The sequence below is a fragment of the Alosa alosa genome, chromosome 17 (assembly GCF_017589495.1).
Source record: "Alosa alosa isolate M-15738 ecotype Scorff River chromosome 17, AALO_Geno_1.1, whole genome shotgun sequence".
Classification (NCBI taxonomy): Eukaryota; Metazoa; Chordata; class Actinopteri; order Clupeiformes; family Clupeidae; genus Alosa; species Alosa alosa.
The window spans coordinates 25,266,779-25,278,193 of NC_063205.1; the positions used below are offsets into that span (position 1 = coordinate 25,266,779).

At 42.0% G+C, this 11,415-nt stretch overlaps 1 protein-coding gene across 1 annotated transcript in view; it reads left to right on the forward strand.

Annotated features, from left to right (window-relative positions):
- The first annotated feature begins 3,990 nt into the window (after positions 1 to 3,990).
- gnptab (N-acetylglucosamine-1-phosphate transferase subunits alpha and beta) overlaps positions 3,991 to 11,415 on the forward strand; it is a 27,064-nt gene continuing 19,639 nt past the window's right edge. The window contains exons 1-7 of the mRNA XM_048267396.1: positions 3,991 to 4,326; positions 4,739 to 4,824; positions 5,143 to 5,262; positions 6,310 to 6,360; positions 8,081 to 8,283; positions 9,193 to 9,257; positions 9,726 to 9,860. Coding sequence (XP_048123353.1) covers positions 4,195 to 4,326; positions 4,739 to 4,824; positions 5,143 to 5,262; positions 6,310 to 6,360; positions 8,081 to 8,283; positions 9,193 to 9,257; positions 9,726 to 9,860 — 792 coding nt within the window. The 5' untranslated portion in view covers positions 3,991 to 4,194. The remainder of the gene's footprint in view (positions 4,327 to 4,738; positions 4,825 to 5,142; positions 5,263 to 6,309; positions 6,361 to 8,080; positions 8,284 to 9,192; positions 9,258 to 9,725; positions 9,861 to 11,415) is intronic.

The following is an 11,415-nucleotide window of genomic DNA, read 5'->3' on the forward strand; positions in this document are numbered from 1 at the left end:
ATGTCAAGTACTCTGAATAGACTTCTCTGTGCACTCTAAGTCGTGTTTTAGAAAAAACTGCAAAATATGCACTTATGTTTGTATGTATGTATATATGTGTGTATGGATATATTTTCTGTATATTTTTGTATATTTGGTAGAGACTGGTGTAGTGTGGTGAAAAATATTTGTGGATGTCTGTTGGTACCTTGGGATGCACCTCTCTGCAGTGGATGTGCCTTCCAATCAGAACCTGATTGATGACCCTTTCTACCTAATAAGTATGACGTGTGTCTATCTTGATTCAAGTCTGATGAAGAGCGTGTAGCTCGAAAAACGTTCACTTGGTGAAATAAAAGATAAAGCAAAACGGGAGCAAGTGTGCGGACATTGTACTTTGTTTTTTTCAACAGTGCAAATTGGCAATTGGTGGCGGTGGGTGAGTGGTGTATATTGAGATGTTTTTTTCAGGAGTGTCTTAAAAGAGGTGATGTTGATGCAGTCACAGAGATGTTGTAGAAGAGTGTTCCAAAGTCTGGGGAAAGATCTGAAAAGCACTGAATTAAGGATCTGTATGGGTAAAATGCAGAGAAATAATTTCCCATGGGATCAATGATATCTATCTGATCCAGTCCAGATTACAGAGATGTTAATGTTAACCGGGTTTGCTGTAGAAAGTCATTGGAGATTATTTTACAATGTTGACATTCAAGGATCCTTGCCCTTAGCCCCTGAACTGTTTACAGTAAAGCTCTTAGTGCTGCACTATGTTGACACTGGTATTTGCCTATTTTAATTGTAACTGAAAGGTAGCCCTACCCGCAGCGATTCAAGCAATTTCTAAACCCTACGACAGAAGGGCCTTCTAACACCAGATGGCAGAGAAAGGGGCTTTCACAAGAGGAAGTAAATACAGTAAGTTCTTCCAGAGTTTGGGGTCTTCACCCCAAGTAAGAGACAGTGAAGTTGTGATCCAGAGATATACACATCAAAAACTTAATTTTTCCCCACCTAATTTATTTAAAAAAAAAAATCTTTCATATATTCTAGAATCTAGATATAAAGTGAAATATGTCAAGCCATTTTTTTTTTTTTTTTAGTGTCGATGATTATGGCTTATAGCTCATGAAAACAAAAAAAAACAGTTTCTCAAAATATTAGAATAAAGATGTTATAATACAGAATTGTTGGTTTCCTGAGCTTTTAATCTCTTAGTTTGGTTCAGTAAACATAACTACCATCATGGGAATGACTGCTGACTTGTCCAGAATACACTCACTGACTCCCTCCACAAGGAGGATAAGCCACAGAAGGTCATTGCTGAAAGGGCAGGGTGTTCACAGAGTGCTGTATCAAAGCATCGTGGAAAGTTGACTGGAAGGGAAAAGTGTGGTAGGAAAAGGTGTGCAAACAACAAGGATGACCGCAGCCTTGAGAGAATTGTCCAGCAAAGCCGATTCAAGAACTTAGGGGAACTTCACAAGGAGTGGACTGAGGCTGGAGTCTGCATCAAGAACCACCACGCACTACCCTAGGAATCCAGAGCTTTCGCGGGAGCATAATATCAATTTGGCTGCCATAACGAGGCTAAAGGGTACACTTGCCATTACACCTAAGTCCAGCAGATGGTGGTGGTAATGCACTCCGTGGAATCAGTCAGTAAACATTGGTTGTATAGTGTTATCCAATTGCATGCAACGAGTCAAATGCATGCTTGGTGCCGCCCCTTGAGTTGGGCCATTGCATTATTCGTGGCCAGACCCTTAATGTTTCGGATTTGGGTCTGGAATCTCCAGGCTAACCACACACAGACGTATCCAGGAAATAGACTACAAGTGGCACATTAGTGCCAAGCCACTCCTTAATCAGAGACAATGTTAAAGTGTCTTACTTGGGCTAAGGAGAGACAGAACTGGACTGTAAGTTGCTGGTGCAAACCTTGTCACATAAAAACAAAATTAGCATTGCATTTGGAAATCTGGGTCAAATCATGGTACCAGTCACAGAATCTAAGTTGCTTGAAATCCAGTTTGATGTTTCCAGTCAGTGATGATTTGGGGTATCCTGACGAGCCAGACCCACATTAAAATGTAGGGTCTGGGCACTCACCGTTCGCAGTGCTCAGTCCGAGGGGCGGGATAATCGGTTGTCTTTCAAATTCTCTCTGCACGCAATAGGACAGCGCTATGAGTCCCATGCGTTTCCCACCAGCGGAGCTAGTTGGCTAGTTCAAACTTTTGCCAACTTAATAAAAGCTTAACTCGTGTCACACTGTTCGCCAACAGCAACATTATCTTATTTGTTTTCAAGTACCAGGGAATTCAAGCCAAACCGTTGCAACTCTGCCATCAATCATTATGTTAAGCCCGCCTAACGACTCTATACACGATTTGATTGGCCTGATAGAAGTTTAATTTTTCGAGCTCACAAGCCAACGGAGAGTTGCTAGACTAGCCCTGGCTGCCACTAGGGTGCGTCTAGATTTCTAGGCTAGATTTGGGGTGTTTTTTTACCCCAAATTTTACTCCAGCTTTATGGAGATGCTGATGTCCTTATCCAGCAGGACTTGGCACCTGCCCACAATGACAAAACTGCTAGTAACTGGTTTGCTGATCATGGTATTACTTGATTGACCAGACAACTCCTCTGACCTGAACTTTGTCAATAGGAAAATGAGAGACACCCGACCCAACAGTACACACAGTACGACCTTAAAGGCGCAGTCAGGGATTTCTGTAGGAAGTCACTTTTGTATGCGTTTATATTTATGTGTAAATTTATTAACAAGCGCTTTTGTGCAAAAAAACATACATTATATTTTAACTAAGTGCAAAAGGAATCACGCCAGAGAGGTAGCTCACCCCAACCAGTATACCCAGAAATAGGGTTTCATTTTTGCTCGGGGGACATGCTGCCCCCTCTTTGTTTCCAGTTTTTGGAGCCTGGCAAACCGTTTTTTTTTTTTTTTTGTGCTCACGTAGCCTAGCCTATGGGCAGTAGGCCTAGCGGTCGTAAGTCGATGTTAAGTGTAGCCTACCATTTTAGACTAGTCAGATTAGTTAGTTGATTTATTTTCAAAATGTTGACATTTCTTTATTAGCCTATAACCTTTTATTCTAATATTTTGAGATATTGATTTTGGTTAATCATCAAGATTAAATCAAAACCATATAATGAATCTAGAATATTAAAGATTCACTAGAATATTAAAGATTAAAGATGTAATGGCATTATTTTCACACCTGAGGGTTGGGTAGGCTAGGACAGGGGTTCCCAAACTTTTCCACGACAAGGCCCCCCAAATACCACTAGGTTCTGGCCAAGGACCCCCGTGATGTGTTATTAAACCCATCGAGATTACTACGGCAAATGTAAAAATACATTAAGCTAATCCTAATAATTATTTTAGCCACAAACACTTTGTGATGGAGCATACAGTGTGTAAAAATTGTATTTGGGGATTTCTGCTATATGAGAGCTATCACTCTACTATTATTCCCAGTCATTATCATGGAAAATATAATGTTCAGATATGCGACACATTATTATAATGGCATTGTATAACAACCCTAATAGTAATAAGTATATTTTAACATTTTGAAATGTATTTATTTGTTGCTTTTATTTTTCCTTTCAACTTGCTGAGGCCCCCCTGGCACCCCCTCACGGCCCCCACTTTGAAAACCACTGGGTTAGGACATCCAGTCATCCACCGAGAGATGGCAATGTAGTCCTTAGGAAGGAGATGGTTTGATTTGTTTACACTTCCATGGACCTATCGACAATAGTGGACAACATGCCAAAATACGGCGACCAAAAGCGTCAAAAGTCGGCTTGAAAATTAATTAAAAAAATATGTTTTGCGTAAAATGTTTACACTATGCTGCCAGTTAAATGCAAAAATGGTATACAGTGGTTGGTATTTTAGTAAACTGCTTTGAAACGTGTTAGGACTTTTATTTTGAAAACCTGACAAATGGCGGCCATATTGACATAATTGTTATTGTCGATGGCAGCACGCAGCTAGACTATTGAGCTAGACCCCAGTAATGCATCTGACAGTTTCGAATTGTCAGGTGACAAAGACATTTAGGGTCTATTTCCTGTCCTGCGGTATTTCTATGTAATTATCTTTTTGTTTGTTCCATTTTTATTCACGGACCTTCTGTGTATGTGAGTGTGTAGCTGAAAAGATATGGGCAGGAGCAGTAAGCCATGGTAATCATCAATTCAGTTCTCAAACTCCTGCAGCGACAGACTTATACATGTCTGTCCCATCGCTATGGACTCTACCTCTGTTTCGGAGGAATAGTTCTTATGATCGTATCCGCCTTTCAGTTCGGAGAGGTGAGTAAACTAACATTACCATTAACTGTAGTACAGTAGTTACAATCGCAGCACATACCATCATCTTCGACACAGCCACTATCATTGCCTTGCTACACTTCACGTGTTATGTCTGTGCATAATATCATCATAGCCCACTGTTACTGTTCATTTACAGTCTTCAACCTACATTAGTGGTGTAGTTGTTGCCACAGCCCACAGACTCTACTTCACATTTACCAGTCGCCAATAGCCATAGGCCTACGTCAACATGTGTTAACTATTTACAGTTTGCAATTATTGTTAAAGACAGGAGCCCTCCGTTCCGTCTTATGATTTGATTTCAGATGTCATGTCATCTGCACGGTAAAATTAGATGAGAGTCATTTGAACCGCAACTGAAGTAGCCTCTTTCTTCTATTGTCTTCTACAGGTGGTTGTGGAGTGGAGCAGAGACCAGTACCATGTACTCTTTGACTCTTATAGGGATAATGTGGCAGGGAGATCTTTCCAAACCAGGTCAGCATCTACACCTGTAATAACCTTTGCTGTTTATTGGCTGTTTATTCTCTTACCTCTCCTCTGATCCCCCCACCCAAAAACACACACACACACACTATACATGTGTCACAGTGATGTGAAAATAGAAATATGTAACCTACTTTTGATATTTACATCAATTAAGTTAGCAGACTTCAAACCCACACACTTGTTACTAGTTGCTCTGTCAGTTGAAGAAGAAGATAGACACATTTGCAAAGGTAGTACACCCTCAGTCAAACCCTTAGAAACAAACAATAACTGTGATTGTGAAGTTACGGTGTGTTGACGTTGCAGGCTGTGTCTACCCATGCCCATCGACGTGGTGTACACCTGGGTGAACGGCACCGATGCCGACCTGATGAGGAACCTGAAGGCCGTCAGGGAGCGACTGGAGGAGGAGCAGAGGGCACTGCGGTACGGAGGGGCACAGGGGACTTTTGCCTTCTTTCAGCATGACAAAAATTGGCTTTTCTAAAAGAGAGCAGTTAAGGGCCGTTCACACAAAGAACAATAACTATAACGATAACATAAATGTATATGAATGACGACGTACATGCATAAACTATAACGAAAACGACATGAAGAACGATATCATTGGGGATCACATTCAGAGCAATTTTGTAAATGATAAAAAGCTGATAGCTAATCAGAATCCATCAAATTTTAGCCATCAATAAGTATAAGTATATATACACTTTTGATCCCGTGAGGGAAATTTGGTCTCTGCATTTAACCCAATCCGTGAATTAGTGAAACACAAAACAGCACACAGTGAACACACTGTGAGGTGAAGCACACACTAACCCAGGGCAGTGAGCTGCCTGCTACAGCGGCGCTCGGGCAGCAGTGAGGGGTTAGGTGCCTTGCTCAAGGGCACTTCAGCCGTGGACGTGGGCATTGGAGAGCAGTGCTCAACCACTTCCCCCGCCCACGTTTTTCCTACTGGTTGGGGATCGAACCAGCAACCCTTCGGTTACAAGCCCGAAGCCCCAACCAGTAGGCCACGGCTGCCACATTCATCAACACGAGGATAGACTTTCTTCATCATTAGTCAGTGTGGATGCTCATATCGTTATAGTTATAGTTATAGTTATCTTTATAGTTATCGTTCCTGGGCTGAACGGCCCTTTAAACAGAAGTTTTACCGACACAAGGATTACACAACACATTTCTTCCTCTTTCATTTCAGTCTGATTATCAAGTCTCTCTTCTCATGTCTTTATCATGAACCTCATGATAGCTGTGATGCCTTTACCATCATACTTTATTTCATGACAACGCAAAGGAGTGTTCATTTGTAGTAGATTATAAATAATACAGGTAAAAATGTAATACTGTTGTCTTTTTTCACAATTAAAAACACTGTGACTTTATTATCTTGCATTTCAAAGATGAGACAAGATTAATCATTTATTTAAGCAGTCACCGATGTGATTGGATTGATTGATTGTGTCTTTGCAGAGAACGTCTGGGGAAGAATGCCAGTGAACCCACAGAAGTTCCAAAGGAAGGGTGAGTCAGAGTCTCTCAGTCAGAGGAGTCACTCCGATCTCTCTCTCTCTCACACACACACATACCACACATACATGTCGTCATGGCGACTCGTGAGGACTGTCGTACTGAGTATGAGGAACAGACGCTTTAAAAGGAAGCAAACACGAAAATATATCAAGTCAAAGTCAAGTCGCTTTATTTGAATAGAACGTTTACAACAACAAGAGTTGACCCAACGTTGAGTCGGAAGAGTTGTCAAAACAGGATTCATACATTTGAGGTGCAAGGAGCAGTGATCAAAAGGCAGCAAGGTACAATAGAGCACTTAATCAGAGTCAAATGAAAACACTGTGCTTGGAAAGATTAGTAAAAAGTCTTTACATGGCTTTTGTGCTTCACTTTGTTTGGTTTGAGCAATCTGAAGTGGCCTATTACAGGCTACTTTCTGCCCTGTTCTCGTAGCACTGTTGTCCACTACACTAGCAGAGGGGCTACAGCCCAAGTGATTCCCTTATCATGATTAAAAGGCACTTAAAACAGCACATACACACAACATACTGTATGCTAGTTGTTTCAAAGTAAAACAATAAAAAAAATATTATCATGATTAACAGTCATGATTAACAGTCAAAAAAAAAAAAAAACTACCAAGAGGCAGTGAAAGCATGCACACATTCAGGAAACAAGATTATTCAGCATGTGTAATGTGTATGCACTGAGGACCTGAGGAGGGGGGGGGTCGCACCACAGAGCCTTGTTTCACCTCACAAAGTGCAGAGAGAGAGAGAGAGAGAGAGAGAGGAGCAGAAGCAGGATGTACTGGTCTGTCTTTCTGCATGATTATTGTGTCACCCCGCACTCACAACTGAAATAGATGGCCACAAACACCCTCGACCCCAAACCACAGGAAGAAGTGCATTGGTGTGGTACTGTTTTGGGTCAGACGAGACGAGCAAGAAAAGCAAGGTGAATGTCATGGCCACTTCTGTTTGCAAGAGAAGGGCTTGTAGGTAGACATGCAGGTGAAGGGAACAGAGATAAAAATAAGCAGACAAACCTTTCTTGTACAAATCAAATATTTGGTTTAAGGGCACCGGCAAGAGCTGAGCTCTGTTTGTGTATTTATGATGCATGCACACATTGCACACACACACACACACACACACACACACACACACGGTACTCTTTCCTTTTTCTCAAGTGCAGTAATTGACTTCCTGAAGACCATGGGATAGTGTGGGTTGATATGTGCAGCAGATAATATATTTTTTTTATAAGATGTCATCACTCTTATGCAAATATTTAGAAGATACTAACTGCCCAGTTTCTGCATTTGATGGAAATCCCTGTCAATAAGCATTCCATGGAGTAGGATGAAAATGTTTTGGGAATGTTTTTTTCATGTAGTGCCTTACAGTATGTAGATTTTCAATATCCTGTAATATCAATATTGGGCATGTATAAAACAAATACAAAAACAAATACTGTTCCCCCGGGTTTTATAATAGAAATACCAACATAAAAAGACTGTCAAGCGGTTTATACTGGATGGGGCTAATGCACACGAAATTACTATATCCCTTAAGAGTTGTGTAGGTGGTGTTATTCAGGATTATGCAGGATTATGGATGTGTGATCACTAATATAATATAATTATGTGTGCATGTGTGATCACTAATATAATATATATGATGTCATATAATATATTCTTTACTCTTGATTTGATTGGTTACCCTAGAGAGCGTCTGGAGTGTCTGCTGTCCCACTGTATCCTGGCGCCCATCCTGGTCCTTGACCCGGCGTTGGCACCTAACGTCACGCTGAAGGAGATACCCTCGCTCTCTCCCGCACTCTCCTCGGCCAAACAGCTTCTACCAGTGTCCAAGCCGCTCCACCCCTCCACCAGCGTGTCTGTGCTGGTCTTCCACTCTCAGAGCGATGGTAATACTTTGTGTGATTGGAAAGGAAAACTGCGTAATGTAAGATAATGCCCATAGCTGCTACTCTCATGTGACTGGACGGTTGATTCAGACTGCCACTGTGGCGTGTGCGTTGCGTGAGCATTTGTACCAGATATGTCTCTGATGTGGCGCTGCTGCGGCCAGTCTGACTATTAAAGGGACACCAGGCAAGCCTGATGCTTTTTCTCTACGAAACTCCCCCTCGCTCGGTCTGAAGCTCTCTTCCTTTTCTTTGCATCTTCCGTCAAAGGTTTCCGCTGCTTCTTTGCCGGCTCTGCCATTGTACACACGTTTGCAACAATCGCTAGCGTTTCGTTAGCCTGCCTCTGTGCTGTGGATGCAGGATGTAAACTGATCCTGCTTCGGTCGGCGGGTACGATACACTGAACTTGCAAGGGGATATTCTTCCTACAGGCAGTAGAGGCGGCGAGAGAGTCTTCATTAAGCCCTGTAATGAGTCATTTAACCATATACCGACTTACGAAGATGAGTAATTAACATGAACACGTTGCCTGGTGTCCCTTTAAAACATCTCTACACGGTCTCTTTTGGCTGGAGACACCTCCAACACACTTGCCTGTCGCGTGAAAAATAGGCGCTGTTCCTATTTCTGGCTGGCATACGTTTGCAGCCGGGCAGTGGAAGACAATACTGGAAAATTAGATGAAGGGTCACTATTATGTCCAATATTATGATATTGATTATCGGCCGTTATAAACGCTGATACCGATAGATCAGTAGATAGCTAAGATCGGATGACAATATCGACACACCAATTTATCGGTCAGACTCTATATGAGATTACTTTTGAAGTGTAGGTGTGTTTTGTAAATCTTTAACCACTGTACTGTATAACTTGCACTCAGTTTGTCTCTCTTGCGCCCCTCAGTGGAGAAGGCATACGCTGATGTGCCAAAGGAGCTCCCCAAACACTCTGTCTCCAGGGGATACCTGGTGAGTCCACCAATCAGTTCCCATCCCTCTGGGTTGGGACTGTGTGTTGTTGTTGTTGTTGTTGTTGTTGTTGTTGTTGTTGTTGTTGTTGTTGTTGTTGTTGTTGTTGTTGTTGTTGTTGTTGTTGTTGTTGTTGTTGTTGTTGTTGAATGTCACTGAATGTTATCCCTCCTCTCTGTTAGTGGCTTTGGATAAAAGTGTCTGCTAAATGAATTAATGTAAATGTCACTCATGTCTTTCTTCCTCTGCATCATATTCTTTTCTTTTTTCTCTTACTGTCTTTCTTTCTCCTCTCCTTCCTTCCCTCCTCCCCTCCCTCCCTGTCATATTGTTCTTGTGTGTGTTATCCTGTGTCATTCACTTCTTTCTTTCTGTCTCTGTATCATATTTTTCTCTGTTTGCCTCTCTGACTGTCTTTCTTTCTTTCTCCTTTTCCCTTTCCTCCTTCCCCGTGTTCTCCTGTGCCAGACGACGGATAAGGAGGCTCCTGGTCTGGTGCGTATGCAGACGCTGGCCTACATGAGTGGCTTCCCCGGCTCCTTTAAAGAGACGGAGCAACTCCGGGTCAAACTGCCCTCCGTGGTCACCTCCAAGATGAAACAGGTAAAATAATCACAAACAGGTAGTATAATCACAAACAATCGCCCCACATCACCTCTGATGTACAAGGCCTGGGCAGTTCAAACAGGTAATATGTAAATCACCAAGTATCTCCACAATATAATGTATATTGTTCCAACAGATAGGAAATCAGACATATAAAGAGAATTATCAAGCATTTTTTTTTATATTTCTGATTCATGATCCATGATTCATGATTCTGTAAAGATGTAGTGTATGGAGTGACTTGTTTTATCCACTAGGTGGCAGTATAGCTATAGAAATGGTTGGCCAAGAAGCTGTTATGGGGGTCTAGTAATGAACAAAAGCAAATTAAAGCCTAAGGCTTGTTTAATGAAGGGAGACTACTCTCCGATGTGTTTGTGTCAAGTAAAAGTCTCTTGTGACGACATTTTACATGCTAATGTAAAGCGACACAAGTTAAGTTTTATGGCTAATTATTGTTTCTGTATGTTGTCGTGTGGAGATATAAGCAGACCCTCCACTACCGTATTTCATTTTGTGTTCATATGCAGGCACCAAACTATATGCACAGTAAGAACAGCATTTGTTCCACAACTTTGTAAATGACAAAGGATTGTGAATGACAAATGTGTAGGTCATGATAGTTCAATCTAACTGTAATGTGGAATACCTAGTAGTGCAATCACACATCATTTGGTCTGTAATTGCCATCAGAGGAGTTGCTGGGTTTGTGCTGTTTCGTGAAAGATGTGACTGAGTCAATGTGTGTGTTTGCAATTGTAATAAGAACATTTAAAGTATAGAGAGAGATGGTACTTTCAGCCATCCGTCATACCATGTGATTAGTTAGAGGGGTGTAAGAGAGAAACCCAAGATGAGCAGCAAGGCTGTGTGTGTGTGTGTGTGTGTTTGTGTGTGTGTGTGCGCGCGCACGCATGCAAACTTTGCATACCTATCTTTATAAATGTGTGTGTGTGTTGTGCGTGCGTGCGTGCATGCGTGTGTGTGTGTAACATCACAACTGTTGTGACTGGCCTGGCGCCTGAAGGCGCAGGGAAAGGTCAATTGTGTTTGGCTAACCTTTCTCTCCTCTATCTCCTCCTCCATCTCCTCCTTTCATCTCCTCTTTCACACCCTTACCCTTCCTTTCTCTCCATTACTCTCTCTCTATCTATCTCTCTCTCTCTCTGTCTCTCTCCATATCTCCCTGTCTTTATCTCGGTCTCTTTCGCTCTGTCCAAATCACACCACATGCATCGATCTGATTAATCCATGTGACACAGCCTTCCCATCCCTCTCCAGCCTTCTGATACACTACGCCATCGTAGTCACACAAACCCCTCTCTGACTTTTAGAAAATGAGAAATGGCATGCAGATGGGGTCCAGTGGACAGCAGACAGCCCTCAGAACAAACACTGGGCTCAGTTTCAGGGGAGTTGGTCTTTGAAAGACCAATATGACAATGATTTGGGAGAGAGAGAGAGAGAGAGAGCGCGCGCGCTACTGTACTGTATGTTTTGTGGGTAATATAGAAGAGAGAGAGAGGGAGAGAGAGAGAATGAGAGATGAGAA